This window comes from Nannospalax galili, unplaced genomic scaffold (genome assembly GCF_000622305.1).
Source record: "Nannospalax galili isolate Female #2095 unplaced genomic scaffold, S.galili_v1.0 scaffold1951, whole genome shotgun sequence".
Taxonomy (NCBI): domain Eukaryota; kingdom Metazoa; phylum Chordata; class Mammalia; order Rodentia; family Spalacidae; genus Nannospalax; species Nannospalax galili.
Window position 1 is genome coordinate 430,852 of NW_008329136.1, and position 23,914 is coordinate 454,765.

A 23,914-nucleotide genomic window follows, 5' to 3' on the forward strand; every position below is an offset into this window, starting at 1 on the left:
ATAAATAAAAGCAATGAGCATAATTGACAAGTTTTGTGTTTCATTTTTAAATATACCTTTATTTCTCAAACTCAAAGCTTTATTTTTATCAAGTTCCAATACATTTGCATTGATAATAAATCTCATCTGCATCAAGGAAGAAGGTGAGTGACCAGTACCAAAAAGGAAATCCAAACCTCTAGGCACTGCTGAGAGATACTTCAAGGCTGTGCAGATACAGAAATAAGAGCTTCCAATTAAGTCCAATTGGTATTTTACTTTTCATCCATATTAATGTGGAAATAAATATCTGCTTTTGGAAAATTTAGTTTTCAACACACAAACACAAAAAGACCAGGTAGCCAGAATTTTTTTAAACCCACAAATCATGTTAATTAGCTACTTCCTCTTTAGTGGATGGTCATGTCACCTTCCTTCCTATGCAAACACACATGAGAATTTGCACCAAATCTCAATAGCCCAGGCAAAACTCCAGAATTCTTGAAGCTTACACTTAAACTATTTTTTAAGTGATAGGTAAACAAGAAGATGTAGGCACTTAAATTCACAAAAGAAAAAAAGGAGTCATTTTCTTTCCTTAAGAGATCTCCACAAATAATCCTGAGAAGTTGCCATGGTCTTCTTAAACACCTCTCTTCTTTACCTTCTGAGTTTAATTGGTGGACTCAGAATATATACCAAAATGAGATGTGAGATTCTTGTCTCAGGCTAAGGATATAAATCCAACCCTGAAAACAGGAAGTTCTTTCAATTTACAGAACCATCCAGAGTTTCCCCTAGCATGGGGCCCCAGGTGGATACCCAGGAAGTAAAGTCCAGGCAGTGTCAGGACTTCTCATGATTGGATAGCTATAATTTAATCCAGCCTCTAGAAGAAAGCTAAGACTAGCTAAGACTAGCACCATCCTAAAACAGGGCACCAGTACCAGAAAGTACACTAAAAGAGACTTGCTCTGAAAGTCATCTATGAGTGGCACCATTTCCCAAAGCTAAAGCAGTTACTAGCTAAAATCCTAACCCACCATGAAGAAAGGGGCTAGTGCCAGAGGTCAGCCAGAGGATAAGCAGATTCTCAGCTTCAGCAATGTGATTATTAACACATCACACAAAACACAGGTCCACACACAGCTAACTCACTTTGACACAAATTCCCAGTGTAAGTCGAATGGGGGGGGGGCTGTCAAAAACACTGGTGTGCCAAAAACACATCAGGAACCAAGCATCATCTTCCCTACCCAACTCGACCCATCTGCCAGATCCCCAGGAGTGGGCCATGACACAGCCCGCAGGCAGTTATCATGGATTTGATTTAGAGGTGACAGTGATGCAGAGTTATGCTTCAGCACTGAAATGATCATGTGAAGGAGGCAACTTCCTGCCAAGGTAGGGTTGAAGGGTGAGAAGGACGCTCAGGCACAGAATCAAGTGTGCAACTGTTGGTCTACTCAAGGGGAAAAGGTGCTGATTTCACCCACCTGCTACTGTACTTGACTGTGAGAAGCAGACTGGGAAAACAGGCATTAGGAAGCAGTTCAGAGTTCTGAAGCAAGAGCTCACATTCGAACTTTAGTGGCCTCTGCCACTGCCAAGTTCACACACACACAGACACACACAAAAAAAAAAAGAAAAGAAAAGAAAAAAGGAACCACTGGGGCATCTGGTGTTTATGTGAGGAGCACAAAAATCAAGTTTCAGAGAGAAATTTCCAGGCATCTGAAACACAAGGTTACCTGGCCTCTTCCAAGGCTGGCAAAAGGCTCACAAAGCAGGTAGACACTGTTAACCCAGGGGTTAGGTCTTAAAAATAGTATAGCTTTGGTCAATGCAACTTTTTACATGATGGTTCTAGAACACATAACACTTCTCAAATCACAAAAATAGCTGGGCAGACTAAAAAGATCAGGTGAAGAAACTAAACTACCAGGAAGGCAATGGTAGTTTACAACCTCACGCCTCTCCCTATCCTCAAAGGAGGACTTATGGCCAGACTGCAAAACCGGAAGAACTCCAAGGACAAATTAGAAGTTTTTCAGGTACCTCAGTTTTTCGGGTACCTCACTGATTCCCAAGACTCAGGAGAAGCATACCTGATTTCAGATTCTGTGAGCAAGTTCTAATGTCATACTTCAACAGCTGGGGCTGAACCAATCAATTTTGTGCAAACATGTTCTCATTTGACCATAATGGCAGCATTTTAAGGCCATGGATGACTTGATAGTTTTTAAAGTTCGGCTCACTTTTCATGACCTTTCTTTTATCACTGAAACAGCCCAGGTTCCCTCAAAGAACTGGCCTTGACTCAAAGCCAGTGAACTCAAATATAACTACAATTTACAGGGAAGTGGAAGCTAGCTATATTAAGTGGCTTCTAGTCACCTAACATGACATGGATGTCACCCAAGACATGTTTCAATCACATCTTAAAAGAGGACCAATATAGCACATTCCAGAAGAAATCTGAAAACACATCTTTAGAGAAAGACCAACCACTCATTTTACTCTAAGCATTTCTGCATTAAGATAACTAGAATGCTTCAAGGGAAGAGAAAGCAATCACCCAGGGCTTTGGATTCTTTTTTATGGTCACAGGGGAAAATATAAATTAGGAACATAGATTTGATCAAATCACTTAAGAAAGCTAGCTGGCAATACTGAATGTCTTTCCCCTTGATATCCTAATGTAATGCTTTCTAAAAGATTCCTCAGAAAGTTTCAAAAGTTTCTCTTATCTAAATCTACTAGGAAAAGCAGCAGTAACCCAGACTTCTCCCACTGGCTACTTGCTTTAGGCTGTTAACACTGTTTTCCTTCTGAAGTTCAGGACATTAAACACAATGGTCAAATCTACCAGAATGAAGTCTATTCTTCACTTACTGGATTCTTTCCCAAACACACCAGAGTGATTTCAAAGTGCACAGGTAGCTTGAACACATACAAGGCCAGACTTAACACTAAACCCTACTTCCATGCAGCTCAGAGTCAAGAAGTGAGATTCTAAAGCAGATCACTCTTTTCTCCTGAAATTCCTGAATTCATCTGCTGTAAAAAAAATACCTAGAGAAAGAAATTGCTATTTTTGAAAGAAAAAAAAAAGGAAAAGAAAAATGGCCAAAGAACTTCAGCAAAACAGCTTGTCATACTTGGAACGTTGACCAAAATGGGCTTCCAATTAAAACATGGGAAGCCTCTCATGTCAGTTATGGTAACTCCAGACACAACACAGTCCTTACTCTCAGGAAGAACAACACGAGAGTCAGTTGTGAGAGAACCAATGAGAGAAAACATGTCATTCACTAAGAATTCCTTAAAGAAGAAGAAAAGAACATTCATGTTTCCTATTTACAATCACCACCCCACCACCAGCACAATTCTACTTTAACATTATGTTCCACATTTTATTTTGCTGTTTTCAAGTTACATTTCAAGAAAAGGTCATTTTTTTTTCTCCACAATCTCTCATGATTCCTTGATATAGCCCGGCATCTAAACCATAAACCACTTCCAACCAGATCTCAAGTTTACAGCTATTGGCTTTGGTTTATTGATGAATGAAATTCTCAGCTCTGCTGACAGGGACTAGACATACATAGCTCAGTCCCATGAACAATCTTCAGTTACAAGAGCACCCTCATGGTTACCAATTTGGGGGACAGTAAGAGACTATTAGCACAGCTTTCACATAACTGCTGAGAAGTCCAAGTGAGGGCCAGCACAGTCTACTTTAGGCTCAGGTGAGAAAAAAGCTTAACACTTTTCATACGCTGCCCAACTCTCCCAATGTCAAAGACTGTGCAGAGCTCAAGTCCCATGTGCTAACATCTGGAAAGTGACATGTTAGTGACTATCTTGGAAAGATGTAGCGAGGTCACACTTCCTATTCATCTTCCAGAGTGGCACTGTAATTATGGGTCCTTTTAGGGTTGGCTCATGAGAGTCCATTCCAATGGGTTCACAAAAAGGAAAAAGAGAAAAAAAAGCAGAATCAGAGCTGAGTTCCCCTTTAAAAGCCAAACACCTACATCTAAGAAGAGGCTCTCCTACCTGAGAGCCCCCCACCCTAATGGGTTCCCACTGTGGAAACCTCAGGTCTTAAGGTTAGTTACAGGGCAGCCAGGTAGGGTAAGGCTGGCTGTAGGTAACTGGAGGGTGGGCGATGTAGTAGTTGTTGAAGTTGCCATCGCTGACATAAGGAGCTGGCTGGTAGTAACAGGTGACGTTGGTGGCGCTGGGGATGATGTTTTGTTCTGCCAGCACGCGCAAGGCCAGGAGAGAGATGAGGTTCAGGGTCTGCCTGCGCTCGTGCCCCATGAGGCACACGGTGCTCTCGTTCACTACCCTGCGTAGGATCATGAGGTAATCGTACTTGCTCCTCTCTTCTTCAGCAAAGTGGTTTTGAAGGTAGGTCTCCAGCTTCCTTTGCTGTTCCAGGATGTCTGGGAAGTCGATGAAAAACCTCGAGCACATGTACCGCTCCAGAGTCTTGATCTCCTCCTGGTCCGCAGGCCTGAAGTCCCGCACAAGCAGGTTGCTGTACTTGAGAAGACCACCGCCTCGGATTTCCTCGGGGTTCTTGGTGGCGATCAGTCTGTTCTGCAGATGATCAAAGGCTTCCTCAAAGTCCCCATACACGCTCTCCCCGATCACTGTGGGGTGGAAGTGCTCAGAGATGGGGTTACTGGAGCAGTCATAGAAAAAAAGCAAAGAATCCAGGATGATCTGGAAAGAGTCCACGCTGAACTCAAACTGACGCCGGATGGAGTCGACGAACTTCAGCTCCACGTTCCTCCCGTTCTTGTTGGAGAGGGAGATCAGGCTCCAGCGGTCTGTGTCCGTGCAAACCTTTACAAGCTTCTGCACATATGCCTCCTTCAGAGTGACAGGGCTGATTTTGAGCTTGTTCACACCCTCTGGTAGGAAGTTCAGAAGGGAACATAGAACCACATCTCTGACCAGCTGAAATTCTGCCTCTGTGGGAAGAGCCACGTGAAAGATCAGGTCCAGGTCTTTGCAACCCAAGCCGTTGTCTTTGACTAGAACGTGGCCGGCCGCAGAGCCATTCAGCCGGACATCCTGCACGCTGATGCCTGCCTCCTCCAGCCGGCTGCGGACGGTCTGGACAATGTCCTTCAGGGTTATCTCCAAGGTTGGAAAGTTGCCTCGTCCATGGACAGGAACGACCTCTGTCAGGACCTCATGCAGCCGGCTAACCTGATCCCAGTTGAGCACACTGAAGGACTCACAGTCCCTGGGACTGCTGCTCTCCTCTGCCATCTTGGGGAATGATCTGGCTGGGGGGAGCTGCAAAGGGAGGGGTGAGAGACAAGAGTTAGGCTTCATGCTGGCATGGCAGAGCAACTGGGGAAGCTCAAACACATCACTTATCTCTGAACAACCTCCTGTAAAATAGCAGTCAACAGCGCCTGCTGTTCCATGTGGCGGCAAACTTGAACCAAGTTAAATACAGGAAGAGCAGTACCCACAGAGAGCAAGGACAAACCCACAAATTTCATTTGACAGAGTGCAGATAACGTTATAACTGATTAGTGTGGGGCTTTGGTTTTGCTGCTACTGTTTCAATTATTTCATGTGGGGGAGGGGCGAAACAGACTGTCTTGTGTGAAGAAAATCAGACAAGCTTACTGAACCATGTTACCTAACTACAATATTATTCTTAAAATAATATTCCCTATATGGGAAGTGCTACAAAACACACAAAACACAAAACACACACACACACACACTGTACTGCACAAACAGACTAAGTCTCAACTCTGGACCACAACCTCACCAAGAAGCCAAAGTCCAATCCTTCACATCAGAATAAAGCAAACTCTAATGTCCTTTTCGTGTATGGGAGCAGTTCGTTCTACAACAAACACTATTCCGTCTGGGACAGATGGAGTTACTGTAGGATAACAATTCTGGTCAACCAGAGGTCAGCTTTGTAGTGGAACTCTCCTTTAGCAAGGATGCTCTGAGCAAACACTTTCAAGGCATGTGAACCATCAAGGGCATTCTGCGAAACAGAATGAAGCTCCTAAGGCCGCCAAAGGTAAAACAGAGTAGTAGAAACAAACCACTTCAGATGCTAGAACCAGAAAGGTTCCAAAATAATTGTGTGTGTGTGTGCGTGTGTGTGTGTTGCTGGGGACTGAACCCATGACCTTGCGCATGCTACACAAGTACCCTACCACCGAGCTACACCTTCAGCCTAGTAAGGTTTAATCATATTGCACTTTCAAAAATGAAACACAATGGATGACTAGAAATCCTAATACATAAAAACCAAACACTGATACATTAGAACCCAAAAGCGCCTGTGGACTCATGTGGATTGAATGTTATCTAGATAGATGTAAAAGCTGAAACAAAGTCCCAGTGCTGTCCTCCAATTTTGCCACGAATGCTTTTTCCACCCTCTGCTCTCTAACTCCCTTCAAGTAGACAAAGCTCATCCAGACACAGTTTCATTGTTTGGAAGCCACTGCTCTTCTAATGTACACCAGAGCATTCTCCCTGGGATTCCATCATGGATTTCTGGTCTGCCTCAGTGCCAGGGGGTTTCTGTGGCTGTCCCTCAGTGCCAGGGTACTGCTAGGCACATGGAGAGGAACTCAACTGCTTCCCATCACAAAGGTGGGTAACGATATAGGACACCAACCCAAGGTGGTGTGTGGCTGTGGTGGAAGGAAGCAAATATAAAGACAGAAGGAAGGCTGTCCCTCAAATGGGGCAGACAGGAAGGCCGCAAAAGAGTTCATCATGGGCAGGAGACACATCAAACAGAAAGACAAGGTGAGCTATTGCTGGAGCGGAGGGGAGGAAAGCAGCGAGTGGTTGCAAGTGGCAAAGGTCCAGGAGGCAACAGGAGCCTCTCAAGCCAGAGTCCAACATGCAAGTTCAGGACTGTGCATTTGCTCAGCTGGAAATGGCAAGCCTGACCCTGAGATCAAAGGAGGCAGAGGAGTGCTCAACCCCAGAGCCTGCTTGCCACAGAAGAGCACTTGTCAGAGGAAAGATAAAAGAAAATCTTTAAAAGTCCTCAGCTGTTTAGATCACTCTACCATGGCATGCCTTAGTTATGGACAGCAAGCACACTCTGTGATACACACCTAATGTCTATTATGGCTGGCATTTGCCTTCAAGCCAGATTTGAGTCAGTTGGGTCCTCTTTTCTCTATGCTCACTGTATACTCAGTGGTTCTTTGTGGCCCCTTTTATGACCAGTGTACTTGTGCCCGAACAGACTGAAAGGTGTTCAGGAAGGTACGGTCTGAGTCTTGTTTTGAGACACAGACGATTCGCAGTTTGGTGATGTGGATTTCTGATAGGCACACTGGCTGACTTGTTTTATGCTGTCTGCCACCTGTTACACCTCCCAGGCTCAGCAAATGAAATGCAAGTAACAATTTTAAGAAATTCTCCAGAAAGAACCCAAATAGTGTTCCAGAAGAGAATGACTGTAGGGAAGGCTTCTGATCTGACTCGTGCCTTTAAAAAAAGTAACTCCTGGGGCTGGAGAGATGGCTCAGCGGTTAAGAACACTGGTTGTTCTTGCAGAAGACCTGGGTTCATATCCCAGCACCCACATGGCAGCTAACAACTGTCCATAACTCCAGTTCCAGGGGATCCAACAGCCTCTCTGACCTCCGTGGGCACTGCACAACACGGGTGCACTTACCTACATGCAGGCAACACACACATACACATAAAATAGAAATAATAAATAAAAATTTTTTTTAAAGTAACTCCTTTTCTAAAAAGGTTATGTAGGGTTAGAGCCGAGACTACTGCTATAGTATGTGTTCTCAACACAGCAAAAGGACCGTCTGGGACCACACAGAATCTGGAAGCCATGATTCTTCCAAGAGTTCCTGGGGGAAAACCCAGAATTTACTTGTTCACAGAGTAGGCAATCTCCTCTAATTTACACAAAACCAAAGTCACAAACATTGACAGATTTGACTACAGGAAAATAAAAATGTCTACATGGCACAACACACTCAAAAGGCATTTCTAGGGGCTGGAGAGATGGCTCAGCAGTTAAGAGCACAGGCTGCTATTACAGAAGACCTAAGTTCGATTCCCAGAACCCACATGATGGCTAACAACCGTAGGTTACTCCAGTTCCAGGGGATCCAACGCCCTCTTCTGACTTTTGCAGGCACCGCACAACATGGGTGCACTTATACACGAGGCATTATACTAATACACACAAAATAACAATATAGGACACCAACCCAAGGTGGTGTGTGGCTGTGGTGGAAGGAAGCAAATATAAAGACAGAAGGAAGGCTGTCCATCAAATGGGGCAGACAGGAAGGCCGCAAAAGAGTTCATCATGGGCAGGAGACACATCAAACAGAAAGACAAGGTGAGCTATTGCTGGAGCAGAGGGGAGGAAAGCAGCGAGTGGTTGGAAGTGGCAAAGGTCCAGGAAAATATTTGTAACATTAGGCAAAGAATTCATTTCCTGAATAAAAAAGAAATCCTAAATAACAGAACCCAATGGAGCAGGGGCAAAGAACTTGAGGAATGACTCAGGAACAAAGTCTATTCAACCTTACACAGGGGATGTGCAAACTAAAACTTCAGTGACTGATTTTCATCCATTATGTTGGCAAAGATCAGTGTGTCTGATGTACAGGACAGCAGACACCTCTGGTGCTCTGCCCATGGGCCCTTTGAGGAACAATGTGAGACTCTGAACTTTGAAGAGGAGTATTCTTTCATGTAGCAATTCCACTTCTACTCAATTCACTTTGAATTTTAGTATACTTGCAAGTATGCACAGAGATCTTCACTGGCATATTCTCCAGCATAAAGCTGGAAGAACTCATCACCAGAAGAGGGTTAAATGATCTCACACATGTATACAGCTGTATACAAACTTGTTCAAAAGAATGGTGTTTGCCCTATCTGTAGGAATGTAGTATGTTCACGGTTCAGGAGTAGAAAAGCAAGCATAAACTTGTGCATGCAAAACTTCACGCTCAAACAAGACACAAGTAGCTCAGTACAAACCAAATGCCATCTTTATCAGTTTGGGGGATGACAGAAAAGAAAACTGTACCTTTTAGACTTGGAAGTAATATATGTATAAGTTAATGACAAATTTAAAAAATCTTGGGGCTGGTGAGATGGCTCAGTGGTTAAGAGCACTGACTGCTCTTGCAGAGGACCCAGGTTCGATTCCCAGCACCCACATGGCAGCTATGAACCATCTTTAACTCCAGTTCCAGGGGAATCCTAAGCTCTCTTCTGACCTCCACGACATTGCACGACATGGGTGCACTCACATACATGTAGGCAATATACTCATACACATAAATAAAAATAATGAAATAAAAAATAAAAATCTCGTGAACCGCATTCTAAGATCTTTCCTGCATAGTAATTGTAGTCATCTGCTACTTGTATGTAAACTCTTCTCTGCCTCCGTCCCATATCCATGTACCAAATAAATTAAAAGTACTTGGAAACTTTCCCCCCAAGTCTAAATGTTGACCTCAACAGGGGAGGCTGGAAAAGAAGAATGATTCTCCTCTCGAGAAGGTTCTCCTCTAGAATGCTTTTTAGTCAAGTTTCTACCTAAAACATTTAAAAATAAAAAGACATCCATTACTTATGTTACAAGAAAAATGCAAAACAACCAGTAAGCCCATCTCAAACGGACCTACCTATTCAATGCTTGGTATCAAACCAAGTTTTCAACATTTTCACAAAGTAGCTTTTCTCACTTCAAAGCTCCTATGGTTGCCCTTGCGATGCCCTTCATTGATTGTTGGCTACAACTGCAAAAACATTTAATGAATACACTTTCTGGAATCCAAGATTCTTGTGTTGGCATCTCCCATACCAACTTCTTCAGATATAAATAGGAACAGTGGAATAAACGTTTTTTGGGAAAAAGGAATCCACAAAAAAAGCATACCATGAGACATTGGACCAATGCCACACCCACAGTGTAATTTTGAATTCTCCCAAATTACCATAATTTAGTTAGTAATTAAATTGAGCTGATCCAAATGCATTTACAAATGTAGGCAATGCACCTATTAAGTTCTTGGCTCATTAGAAGAGTATAAATTAATACAATTATCTGTAACTTTTATAAATTCACTTTCCCTCACTCATCCAAATGATTTCAAATATCAAAAATATATTTCCAAGTTACTTAAACACTGGTATTATAAAAATAAATGCAATTTACAGGCCTCAGTGCTTAGATACACCAGAACTTAATTCAACAGTTTTAGTTTTAATTAAAAATAAATCAACACTTACATAATCTCCATATAAAAGAGTCACCTTAATCCCAGGACTTGGGGGGCAGAAGCAGGTAGATCTCTGTGAATTCAAGGCCAGCCTGGCTTACATAGTGAGTTCCAGGCCAGCTGGGGCTACAAGGAGACCTTGTCTCAAAAAAAAAAAAACCAAAACAAAACAAAAAGTCACATGAAACACACATGCCCAGTTCATGAAAGGCCCCAGTTAAAGGCAAATTCTAGTTAGCAGAATTAACACAATAGTGACTAGGAAACAAATTAATGTGACGTTCAGTAATTCAAAGCAGTGCTGAGAAGCAGATTTTTTGTGGTTCTGCACAGGGGAAGTTGGCAAAGGTAAGAACAGAACTTGTCATTGATGTGAAAATCCAGACACTTCTTACAAGCTAGGACAGCCAACTCCTTACTCAGTTCACCATATTTAATCTTTTTAACAGCTTGATTCCTGGTGAACAATTATCTTAGGAATCCCTGGCTGCAGCAACCAGGTGGGTAACAGGTTTGCAGAGCCGGCGGCAGATGGAGAAGGAGCGATAATGCCTGAATGTTAGACTGAGTTACCTGGTCAAGACGGTTGTCATGCTTAACTGTATTGCTCCCCACTGCCCAGGACATGGCTGCACAAGGCAGCTACATTTTGAGTCTCAATGGGGAAAAATAACCTGTTTCTATTCCTGCAGCAAAGCATTGACATGTGTGGATAGAGAGCTAAGTCCAGAAAGAGTGGACAGGCTATGTATGGTGTTTAGTGACACCACATTAGGGCCTATTCTTAATGAAAAACTGCCTGTCAGCATTCATTTTAAAGTCAAAATTAGACCCAAACTATTGAGAACCTATTCCTTCAGATTTGTGCTCCAGAAAGACAAGGGCTTGCTTCTTGTTTTATTGAAACAGTACATCCAGCATGAAACAGGGAAGTAAGAACAGAACTCTCTTATTAGAGAAGAGTTTTGCCCTTCCTGAGCCCCACTGATTTAGAATACCACATACATAATCACAGACTTTATTAATTTAATCCAACCTATTACTTGCAACACAAACGGGATAATTATCTCATTTCCAATGAGAAAAGCACTGTTTGCAGCACTCTGATATGTAAACACACACACACTCATTCGTAGACTATCTTGGGTGGAGGGCAAGGAAGGATCATGAGAGATCAAGGTCATGTTCCCAGGCCACAAGAGGAGCACATGGCTCAGAGAGCTTGTTTACATTAAGTTGCAAGGTTGGGTAAAAGCCATTTGTCTAGAGTACATCCATATTGTAAAAGTTATTGCCACAGTTATGGAGGCATGAGTGGGCTCAGGAGGGCAGGTATGAGTTGGAGATAGGGGTACTGAGGATATTGAGGGCATTTGCATAAAGGTCTGAGGTTCAATCAACATCAGGCCCTTTTTAGTCCCTGGTAAAGTGCTCAAAGGGTTCTTGTGTATGTAAAGACATGTCTCCATAAAGTTAAGGAGATGCTTAACATGAAAGTTGTAGAAGTGAATGTCTAGAAGGTATCAAGAAAACAGAGGCTAGGGGGCTGGAGAGATGGCTCAGCGGTTAAGAGCACTGACTGCTCTTGCAGAGGACCCAGGTTCAATTCCCAGCACCCACATGGCAGCTGCGAACCATCCTTAACTCCAGTTGCAGGGGAATCTGAAACCCTCTTCTGACCTCTGTGGCATTGTATGACACAGGTGCACTCATATACATGCAGGTAATACACAAATATACATAAAATAGAAATAAAATATTTAAAAGAAAATCGAGGCTAGACTTGAAGCTCTCAATGCAGAGGCAACTGAGCCACACAGCCTCTTCTGGCCCTAAAGTAAGTTAAAAACAAAAAAAAAGAACACCAACACCTATCAGCATTCTCTTGGTAACAAAATTCCCTTTCACCAGTTCTGGTTGTTATCTAAAAAATGTGCATCTTCCTACTAAAATCTTTCAGCTGAGGCTCAGAGGCACCCAGGAGCAACAAAGGGAGCCTGGACACAGAGCTGGTGTGCCGCAGGGGAGTGTGTGCATGGAACAAAGACACCTCCACCCAGGGCCTTTGGCCAACAGGAGATCCATGGGCAGGGAGTGGGGTGGGATGTCTTCCCACACATCTTCACTCAAATTTCTCCCCCATGCACAAGAGGACACCTCAGGCAAAAGGAGAGACTATTTCACTGTATACAAAAACCTAAACAATTTCAGCAGAAGTAAAAGTGAATGAGAATGCACTTCATCATACCCCACACTGCCTCTCACCTCAGTAAGCCAGGTGAAGGAGAAGCACAGCTCCAGGCCTACTTCTTCCTCATTTATAAAGTAGGTACGGACGTGCAAAAGCAAAGGAAACAATACTCAGAGCCACTTCAATCAATTTCCATTTACTCGTCACAAGCTAAACTTTCCCTTTTCCCCAAATTAAGTAATATGGTTCATGAATCAAAGAGTATAGGTCCTCATCTCTGTAGCTAGGTTCCTGATTGATTTTTGGAACTGTGGATTCCCTCCTCAGGTCCAAGAGGGCCCTGGTGGGCAGGAGGTCAGGCAGGTGAACAGAGGTTACAAGCCCACAGGTACACTGAATAACCATTTCCTACTGCTACTCAGGCAGTTCTAAAACAAAAATGCATTGATCCTAACCAAGGAAAAAAGCAAGCTGCCATCTGCTGACCCTGACCGTGGTTCTTCACCCTCCCAGTGCTTCCTGTTTGAGTGAGTTACCTTTTACTGACTGTGTAAGCTTTAGGACCAAAGGACACCAAGCTGGCTTAGAGATGGCCTTCAGAGAGACCCAGAGGAGATCATTTACAGGCCACAGTGTGTGGGAAGTCCCACTTCTCAAAGGGGCTGCACACTAGTTGTTTCAAAACATAAACATCCTCTAGTCCTTCCCACATCCTTTTTCCACAGGGTAACTTTTACCAGTTCTGCAGAAACTCTACGCAAGTACAGGCAAAGGCAGAGCCCTCCAGAGGACACAAATGTGTCCTGATGTCCAGCTAGAAAATTTTGGCAGCGTCCCAAGCAGGCAATGAAACGATGTCAGAGCTTTATCAACATCAGCCCATTTGGTTCCTACAAAAGCTCCATGGGACAGGCAAGATGGCTCAGCAGGTAAAGGTACTTGCTGCCAAGCCTAACAACTTGAGTTCCATCCTCAAGTCCCACGTGGTAGGAGAGAACAGGCTCCCACAAGTTGTCATCTGACTGCCACATGCATGTATGTACACACAAATAAAATAAAGTTTTTAAATCCTTTTAATGTAAATGCCATTTTCCTCCTCTGAAAAGAGGAGTAAACTGGTATATGGAGAAGATATGCAAATTAACACTGCCCAAGGACACACTACTGGTATGTGGCAGTAATGGGGTTTAAGAGGCCTCATTCCTTGCAGGTGGACCGTGGTATATAACCCAGTAGGCTCAGCGGTTGAGAGCACTGACTGCGCTTGCAGAGGACCCAGGTTCAATTCCCAGCACCCACATGGCAGCTAACAATCATCTGTAACTCCAGTTCTGGGGGATTTGAAGCCTTCTTCTGACCTCCACAGGCACTGCACAACACGGGTAACACAGACACACATGCAGGCAAAACACTCATACACATAAATTTTTTTAAAAAACTTAAAGCGTAATAATTCATCTGTAAACCTAGAAATGTACAGCCAATTTTGAAAGAGATGTACCCTAGCTCAGAAAAATGTTATTGAATAGGTTAATGCTGTTGTAATGAAATGCTTCTTTTAATTAAAATAAATAAATAAAAAATGAAGAGCTAGTTGCTCAGGAAGCTGCTGGAAGGAGGTGGAACTAAGTAAAAGGAACTGAAAGGAAAGTATGAGGATTTTTAAATCTAGACACTGGAAGCTGGCTGGGCTTGGTGGTGCACGCCTTTAGTCCCAGCACTTGGGAGGCAGAGGCAGGCAGGATTTCTGTGAATTCAAGTCCAGCCTGGTCTACATAGTGAGTTCCAGGCCACCTGGGGCTATAGGGAAACCTGGTCTCAAAAAAAAAAAAAATGTAAATCCTGCGAGAGAAGTTTGGCCACCTCAGTGAGGTAAGACTAGCTGACAGGTGCTAAAGGCAGGCAGACATATTTAGAACTGGAGTATCTAGCACCTGTCAGAACAGAAACTGCTCCCCCACAGTTGTGATGAATTTGGGGGTGTATCCAGCCTAACTGGAGCTACCAGAATTGAAAGTAGTTACAAATAAACATGCTAATAGTTAATGCTAGCGTTTGTTTTAAATGATCCCATCAATAGGGGATGAAAGCCTAAGATCCCTACTTAAGCGGCTGCTGAATGACACAGGAGGGGTGATGTTTGGGAAAGATGAGATGACCTGGAAACAGAAGGAGCTGGCCAATCAATCTGTCTGAAAAGTAGAGAGGAGAAAGCAATGGCAGAACAGGAGACTGTTTAGAAGTGGGTATTGCTTATCCATTAAAGGAAAACCATTAGGATACAGTTTAATGGCTGAGAGATCAAGAGTGTTGGTCCGCTGAGAAAGCATCAGAACAGGACTCCACCTACAGAGGAGTGAGCAGCCGTGCCAGATCAAAGGAAGTGGTAACCACCATGAGTAGCAGAGCAAAGGGGGGGTGAATTTCTAGTTACCAGATCCCCAAGGGCTAGCCTGGGAAGGAGATTTGGGACATAACTGGAAACAGAAACAACCTAGGACAGACCACAAGTGCCCAACCTGAGACAAGACACGTCACTTTCCACACAGCCATAGGGTTTGACCCTTAAAATTCTTTCACCTGAGATAAAAGAACCGGAACCGTGTGTGTGTGTGTGTGTGTGTGTGTGTGTGTGTGTGTGTGTCTATGTGTCTGTGCCGGTCTATGTGTGTGTGCACTAAAGACTGAATTCAGGGCCTTGTGTGGTATGTGCTAGGTGAATGTTCAGACACTGAGCTACATCCTCAGCTGGAACGAAGCATTTCGAATGAACATGGGCATCCATAGCTAGCAGCGGTAAGTGCAGAAAGGTACAAAACCAAGGCTGAAGTGGATTTTACCTTCTGAAAAGAATTCCTCCCTCCCTCCGTGAATTTCTGGGGTCTTAAAGATCAGGAGTTGGTTAGGAACTGGGGAGTACTGGAGAAGCCCTTTGCCCGCTATCTTCCAGCCCCTCACTAGGGCCTGGGCCCCCAACAGGGAGAAGCTCATTCTGGAGACTCCTCCACAGCTCCCAAACACATTAAGAAATAACAGCCAACAGAGGTGCTCATGGTTTTTGTGTATACAGAACATGAGCTAAGATAAGAAAGCCCAAAGCAACTGGATCAGATAAAATAATGCTTTGGCTTTTAAAAGGACCACAAAATATACTGTATATTAGCTTTTTCCCAAGAAGTCGTCATGATGGTTACCTTCCATTGGCAACTTGACGAGATTCAGAATCACCTAGGAAACAAATCTCTGAACATGTCTGCGAAGGCTTTTCCAGGGAAGTTTAACTGAGGTGGGAAGACTCACCCTGAATGTGGGCAGTATCTTCTCGCCATTAGGGTCTGGGACTAACTAAAAAGGAGAAAGTGAGCTGAGCATCAGCATTCATCCCTTTCTGCTTCCTGACCGGACTGACGACGTGACCAGCCCCTCATGTTCCTGCTATGGCACCTTCCCTGTCATGATGACTACATTCCCATGAGCTAAAATAAACTCTTCCTTAAGTCACTTTGGTCAGATTTTGTCACTGCAGTTTAAGTGAATAATAGAGTCATATTTGTGATTATCCCACCCAAATGCTCACAATCCATTCTACCTCAACTCAAAAAACCACCCCTGACCACAAAGCCATGCCCAGAGAAAATACTTCTAAGTCAGTAAGACACCAGGCCTCACAGATGGTTTCATCTCACTTCCAGCTTGATCTCATTCAGCTGGAGGCCTCAGTCTATTTTCTCAGCATTATCAGTAGCTTCTCACCCATTTCACACTGATGTTTACTAGAGTCAAAAACTTTGGTCAGATTCCCACGGCAGAGTCCAGAGACACAGAATGGGGACTGCTTTGCTGTGTACCAGGCGTCCAGAGCCTGGGGAACCTTCACAGATTCTTACTTGACATTGATGCCAATACCCAGTCTGAGTACTTTTCAAAGACTAGACCATGTTCAGACACCACCCACCTGAAGATGACTCAAGACAGAAAGCTATTTCCAACCTTTCAAAAATAGGAGGCCTAAGCCAAGTGTGGGTGGAGAGATAACGTTGGAAGGATTCATGTTGGGGCTGAGAAAAAACAAAACAGAATCAAAACACTGGTGCAGATATTCCAACTAGGAGAACTGGGAACTGCAAATGCTCAAACACCCTCAAGTCACTGCAAATGTTAGTATTAGGAAGGTCAGAATACAGACATCTTCGGTTGGAAGCTACAGCAGAAAGACCTTGAGGTTTTTCCCAAGGTGTCAACATAAAGTGTTGACTACACCAACTAAATTGGAAATAATCCTTGTTGTTACACCACATATTTCTAAATCAGAAACAACACTGGTGTGAGCTCACACCCAGCCTTTGTACTTTATAGGCTAGGCTGAGAAAAACTAGAGGTTTCTAGAGAGGAAACTGTTTACTGTAACGATGACCAAGTCATAACCCTCAGGTTTTATCAAAGGTTGCTTCCACAGGCTAGTTCACTCACCATCCAACTCTCCAACTTAGAACTCTGAAAAATCATCAGCTGTCCAAACAAAAATCTATAGTCAGAAACAACTCAACGTCCTGTCTAGTCACTAACAGAATCCCCCAGTCTTATCAGGAAAGGGACCAGCAACTCTTAGCTCTCACGAAGCACTTATCAGAAGGAGACATGTATACACACCCATTCACAAATATCTAAGTGCAAGGCTGGCCTGGAGATCAGTGCTGATGCACTATGCATGCAGTCCATCCAGGTTAGGTACACTGATATAGCAGGTGGCTGACCTCCAGTAAGCATATAGTAGCCAGAGTGAAACATACTAAGTTTAAAAATATTTGGGCTAGAGCCGGGAGTGGTGATGCATGCCTTTAATTCCAGCACTTGGGAGGCAGAGGCAGGCGGATCTCTGTTGAGTTCAAGGCCAGCCTGGTCTACATAGTGAGTTCCAGGACAGCTGGGGTTACACAGCACAGGATTTAACTTCTACACCAACTTCATCAGGGCAGCCAAAGCACCTTATGTTTGGTGTTCCTACCACTGCGGAAGCAAGTCATGAATGCAGCTCACCAGCATGGCTGTGTCGTCACCAGGGATCTCACAAACATCTTTCGCTCCAAAGCTATTTCCCCTTGCAAGTTGTTGGTAAATTTCAATTATTGATAAATTGAGTCCTGGCACCCTGCCAGTCTCAGGAGATTTTATTTGCACTTTTCATGGCTATTCTTGATAAAGAAAAAGTTAATAAAACCTGTAAGGAAACAAGAGCAAGGAATAGAGAATCAAACATCCTGTGTTTTGGTGTCAGGTTGGCCTCACAGGACATGGACAGTCATACTGGGAAGCTGTATGTGGAGGGAGGCTTGTGTGGCTCCCACTAGTAGGAACATTAAACACAAGGTGCTGTGGTTGCCTTTTATGAAGCTGGTATAACAGAAGTCGTCTGCTGTGGTTTTGCTCCTTCACTTTAATCCTACCCACCCCCATGTATTTAAACTTAGCATGTTTCACTCTGGCTACTGGTGTGCTTACTGGAGTACACATGCTACGTGAGGAGCCCTGCGACAGTCAGTACAAGGACGGAATTGCCTCATTTGTTCAGATATGCAGTTCCTACTTGTGATGGATCAGAAGGCAAGAAATAGAGATTCCTGCTTTGGGGAGCTCCCAGTGCTTCCCACACAGGTAGAATCAAGATAACATTTTTGTAAGTAGTCTAGACCTGCACTACCTATACAGTAGCCATGAGTCCCTGTAGCTCTGGAGCACTTGAAATGTAGTGGATTCAAACACAAGTGTGGACTACATGCAAAATACATTGAGGATTTCAAGGACTCAGTATAAGGAAAGGATGAAAAATATCTCCTTTGTACATTTTTACACTGATGACATGAAAATGCTTGGCTTAGTGAGTTAAATAGATCTATTGTTTAAGTGAATTTTATCTGGATTTTGCTGTTCAGTTTCTGTGAGACATTAATGGCTCTGTCTATTATACAGATTCCAGTGACAAAATGAAAGCCTGAAGAAGTAAAAGATCTGGCAGAATCAGGACACTGGTGTCCCCACAAAGAAAGGCGGCCTACATGGTGGAGAAGTGAGTATACCTTCTACAATAGCTGGGATGGGACAGAGCAACTGCAGTGCTGGTTCTAGCTAAGCCACCCAGGACAAACATCTGCGCGCACGCCAGGGCCTCAGTTCATGTTTGCATCTCCACTTCTGGATCCCACTCTTTCTACACCATCTCCAGGTGGTTATTACACACGAAGAACAGAACTGAGGCCTTGGGCAGCTGCAGAGACTGGATGCCCACCTATGGGACAAGCACAGGCTGGATCACCACGCCTGCATGGTGGGGTCAGGGGCAAGCACAGGCCAGGTAGAAGAGGCCTGATCTCATCCTACAAGGGAGAAGGGAGAGGAGAGAAGAGAAGCTAAGGGCAATCCAATGGGATGAAGGGGCTGTTCAAGATTCAGACATAATTTTCTTCACTCGATGTTTTGATAGAGGCCATGTATAGAGACAGAACAGGTGATGTTAAAAAAAAAACCATCAGTTGAAGATTCAAATTTTAGAAACAATGTACAAGATACCTGTAAGATACTGAAATAGAGAGCTGTGGGATAAGGGGACCCTTCGATGGCAGATCAGACCTGTATAGAAGTCCCAAAGCTGGATTAAAGTTCAGTGGGGAAGAGGTTGAGTTCAGTTTTTTTGTTTTTGTTTTTTTCAAATATCTGAGTTTGTATTTGTAGGGCAAGGTAGGACAGTTGAGGAAGACTTGCCCATGGGATATCAAGGAAAATTTCAGAAAAGACAAGTTTTAGAGGAAGGCAGGGAGTCCACAGCGATGGGTAGTCTCTGGGAACTCTAATGCTGGAAGTGCACAGGACTGAGGATTGTTCAAAGGCTGGGAGGGAGGCGTGTTTTGTTCAAATCAAGCTTCTGTCTATGGTCCCCTAAACCAGGTCAGTGATGTCAGTGGGAGACACAAAAGAGAAAACATCAGCAGAACCAGCAGCTCAAAGAACACTGGGAAAGAAAGGCTGAGTGAGCGAGCTGGGGCCTGGAGGATGGGGTGAGGAGGGGAAGTGCTCAAGGGCGGGCTGGGCAGGGTTGGCTTAGGAGTTTCAGCTGTTGATCAATTTACAGTCACTCCTCAGCTCCAAACCTCTACCCCTGAGGCTTCACTGGAAAGTAGACCAGCATTTTAGATAGGGAACTTTTGACCCACAAAGCTCCATCCAGGGCCTTACCCATCAGAATACCCACTTCAAGGAGGCTTCCTTCTTTATAAGGAAAGGCAGGTGACCCCTGGCAGAACGTGCCTCCATGGAATAGAAGCGTACCTACGTGCAAGGCCATGTGCTCGCTAGGTAGGCATAGGAATTCTGAAGTAACTACAATCCCACTTTTCTGACTACAATCCCACTTTCCTGGAGTCCACATGCTAGGGGCTGAGGCAAACTAAATTCTTCAAGAGCATCACAAAGCCAGCCCAGCTCCTCTCACACCCAGAACACCTTCACAGGCCTTTCCTATACCACTCCCTTGACCTCCTCAACACCTGGCACCAAGCACCACCTAGGAAGCACTTATTGACCGAATCACTGTTAACCAAGAAATAAACAAGACTTAGTTTAGTGAACAGCACTCTAAAATGCCCTGAAACTGAAAAACATCCTTACAAAGAGAGTTGCTTCACACCAGCAATTATTTCTTCAGACTGTTTTTTTCCCCCTATTATTCCAAAAAAGTTCTGCAAACATTTCTAGAACAAGCTACAAGGGCCAGCTGTACAAAATATTAATTTGAAGCAATTCATAAGGTTTCCTTACATAGTTGGATTATGTAAAGATGCTTCCTCTAAACCATTTAAATTCTAAATATAATGAATGTGCACAGTCAAAAGGTAAAAAACATTGGAGAAATCTTAGGTCCCAGAAATACCATCAGAGATCAGCTCTACTGTTGTGTGCTCTAGTAGTTTAAAAACATGAACACTCCTTTCACTGTGCAGGAGTCTGCTTTATCATAATACAATTTATGCCAATTAATAAACTACAGTCAAAACACCAACATGCTGGAAAGCACCTTTCCAATATTGCTGTTTACCTCAGTGTGAGAAACAGCAGCAGACTTTCTCTCACCAGTCTACCCAAGAAACTCCTCAGATACACACACACAGTAACAGGCACAGCCCAGAGACAGGCAGAAGATCAAGAACCCCAAAGTAACACAAATTTAACTTAACTCTTAAAAAAAAATCTTGTGTTTTTGTAACTTCTCTTAATAATGCAAAATGATGACACTTGCACTCAGGGGGCCAGTCAGTGGCTGATCCAGGAATGCAACAAAGAAGGAAAAAAAAGTTCAAATGTAGTTTTCCAACTTTGAAGCAACTGGGTCTACCTAATAGTACAATAGGGCACAATGGCCCATTTTAAATTATCTGTACTGCTGAGCTGTTCCAGGATTTTCTGATGGGCAATGCCAGGCACATAGTCTGCCCTGGCCTTGATACTAGGGACTAAGTGTATGCCTGCCTGGGAGAGCAGGGTGGAGGTTGGGGAGGCTGAATGTCTATAGGGCTGCAGGCACCAAGTATGACCAGCTCCTGGCACCCCCCACTCCTTCTGACCAGCAGGCTAAGAGCCAAGTCCTTCCCTTCAGAGTTCACAAACTTAATCTCTAGATACAAGGTAGGTATTGTGGGAAAAAAAACTCAGCCTAAAGAGTGTAGCTGTTTGTTTTAGGTCCATGTACTAAAGTTACTCATAAAATTAGGTACCTTTCTTTTGGTAACAATCTAGAGATCCCGGAACCTACACACACACACACACACACACACACACACACACACACACACACACCCCACGTTGATATTAAAGGCTAACGCAGATCCTGGAACAATTATACAATTAATTCATCAAAATCTTCCTTCTAAAAACTCCTTATTGACATTTGTACCATACTACTAATTGGACAAGGTTTCAGCTATCTCATCAGGGGTACAAAGCATTCCAGCTTCACAAATAAGAATGTCAAAGGACAGAACCAGACCACTACTGGTCCAGCTCAGATGCCTCCCTTCAACAGGGAGAGAAAAGTCAGTCTTATTTAGTCCCCATCCCACACCCTTGCAGGGTAAGATGGGGCCCATCTCAGGACTTCAATCACCTCTGGTGACTTAGAGCATGGGAAGCTCTCCTACCACCCTCTTGGCTGCCTGCTGAGCTTTCTAGCTCACTCACTGCCTTGTCAAGTAATTGACACTGTAAGTTGGTGTAGCCAACAATGGCCACCCTCACCCCACTCCCTTCCCAAGGCAGTTGGGGGCAGCTGGGAATCAAATAAAGGAAAATCTAACCATCTCAACTTTTTCAGAATACCAGCTCATCACAATTCAAATGGTTACATACATAGCTATTTTTTTAACTTAAAAAATTTTTATTTATTATTTTTATTTTATGTGTGTGTATTGCTTGCATGTAGGTAAGTGCACCTGGGTCATGCAATGCCCATGGAGGTCAGAAGAAGCTGTCGGATGCCCTGGGACTGGAGTTACAGACAGTTGTTAGCTGCTATGTGGGTGCTGGGATTCGAACCCAGATCTTCTGCAAGAACCACCAGTGTTCTTAACTGCTGAGCCATCTCTCCAGAACCATAGCTATTCTTTATAAAGCTTTTTATAAGTCTTTCCTTCTAAGCAGTCTGTAGCAAATTCAACGGTCCTAACTATGGGGGATTTAAGACTAGGAATTGGCCCTGAACATACACACACACACACACACACACACACACACACACACACACACGAGTTTGGAGGTTCTAGGAAAACTGACCAAGCATTTCTCCACCAACACCTCCGCTACCAACCCCCCACCCTTAGTCCCCCCCCCCCCCAGGCTGACTGTGAGGCGTATGCAAGAACTATCAACTTGCACTCCAGACTCCAGGTTCCCTGTCCAACTCCGACGTCCTTCCCACCCTCTTCTAACTTCGCGAAAGGAGTCTTTGGCCTGGACTGCGACAACCTCGAGGCAGCTGAGCCTCTACGCCACCAACAGCACCAATAACTGTGTCTACTGACTGCAAGGCTTTTCGCCCACACGGTAAGCAACTTTCGTTCCCCAAAGGGGAGGAGGAACCAGGTTTCACAGACACCGTATTCTCGAGAAGTTTCCCTAGAGACGCACAGCTTAGATCACTTGGCTCTACGCAGTGTCCACAGCCCAGTGTGAGTTCCAGAAGGGAGAAGGACCTGGGCCGCTGTCCCGGGCACCGAGCCTGGGACGCGGTCCTCCCCTGGCTTTCCAGACGCTAGCCCCGGGACCGCTGCGTCTCCCTCTGCGCAGTCGAAACCGCCGGATTCGAATTCGCTTAGGCGCCAACCACCGTGTGCGCGCACAGGGGCGAGCCCGAGAACCCGCAAGCAAAACCCCGGTCCGGGGAGCCGAGGGCCCCCGGGAGGGAGTTTAGGGCGCCCACCACCCGCCGTCCTGCCGTGCTCCGCGCTCGCCCAGCAGGCACTCGCTCAAGTTTACCAAACCCCAGCGGAGTCTCTAAAAAGTTGGAGCTCCGTCTCCAAGCCTCTCTTCTGGCACTTGGATTAGCATGAGCAAGGGACGAGGGGCTGTAGCGGGGGCTGGACCAGTCCTGGCACCTGTTGGCATCTCCCCTGCATCCCGGAGCATCCCACCAAAGTCGGACCGGAAGGACCCCGGAGCGGGAATACGCGGCTCCCCGGCGCCTGCCGCGGCATCCTCACACCTGGAGAGGAGGGGGCCGTGGACTCACCTGGGCGATGGAAGAGGAGGCGACAGAGGCAGGTCGTTGGCCTGGGCAGCCCCCCGCTGGAGCTGCGCGGCGACTACAGCCCCCGGACAGCCGCCGCTAGTGAGCGGTCGGGCCGCCGCCCCCTCCGATCTTATCCGTCCTGACCACTCCCCCTCGCCTCCCCGCCCCTGCCCCCGCCCCGCCGCCGGCCTCCCGAGGGAGCCAGGGCGGGGCCCGGCGTCCAGGGCCCCGAGGGATCCCTCCGCCCTGCGCTGACGGCGGGGGCCCCGGGCAAACGCCAGCCTCTGATTGGCTGCCCGGCTCAATGGTTGCCGAGAGACGAGTAAACCGTCAGGCAGCGGGAAGGGGCGGGGTTCCCAAGAAGGTAGCGCTGCGCAGGCGCAACAGAGGGGCTGTGCGCCAGGAGTGTAACTTCGGGCGGCCGGACACCTTACGGCTCAGGCTTCTCTCTGAAGTTCTGCTCCCTGGCAGGCGCGTTTTCTTTCTAAGTTTTGGGGGCTTTTCGAGCTGCTTCTCCCTGGCTCCACGGGTTGGGGAGCGAAAGTCCACGCCTGCCTCTGGCATGTTTGCGAAGTCGGAAAAGTCTTAGGGTTTCTAGGCGCTGGGACTCCTTGTGATTCGCCAGGCAAATTGGCAGGAGGTGAGGAGGTTGTCCTGGGGAAAGCGAAGCAGCTG

At 45.2% G+C, this 23,914-nt stretch overlaps 1 protein-coding gene across 1 annotated transcript; it reads right to left on the bottom strand.

Moving 5' to 3' along the window:
* Nucleotides 1-361: 361 nt before the first annotated feature.
* Nucleotides 362-23,375, bottom strand: Tent5c (terminal nucleotidyltransferase 5C). The gene is made up of 2 exons (XM_008832919.2): nucleotides 23,240-23,375; nucleotides 362-5,298 (listed from the first exon to the last, which is right to left on the bottom strand). The coding sequence occupies exon 2, from the start codon at nucleotides 5,269-5,271 to the stop codon at nucleotides 4,096-4,098; it is 1,176 nt and encodes a 391-aa protein (XP_008831141.1). The 5' UTR covers nucleotides 5,272-5,298; nucleotides 23,240-23,375; the 3' UTR covers nucleotides 362-4,095.
* Between the last annotated feature and the right edge of the window lie 539 nt (nucleotides 23,376-23,914).

Excerpts from the sequence above, each read along its gene's own strand:
- Tent5c (XM_008832919.2), bottom strand. The coding sequence starts at position 5,271 with ATGGCAGAGGAGAGCAGCAGTCCCAGGGACTGTGAGTCCTTCAGTGTG.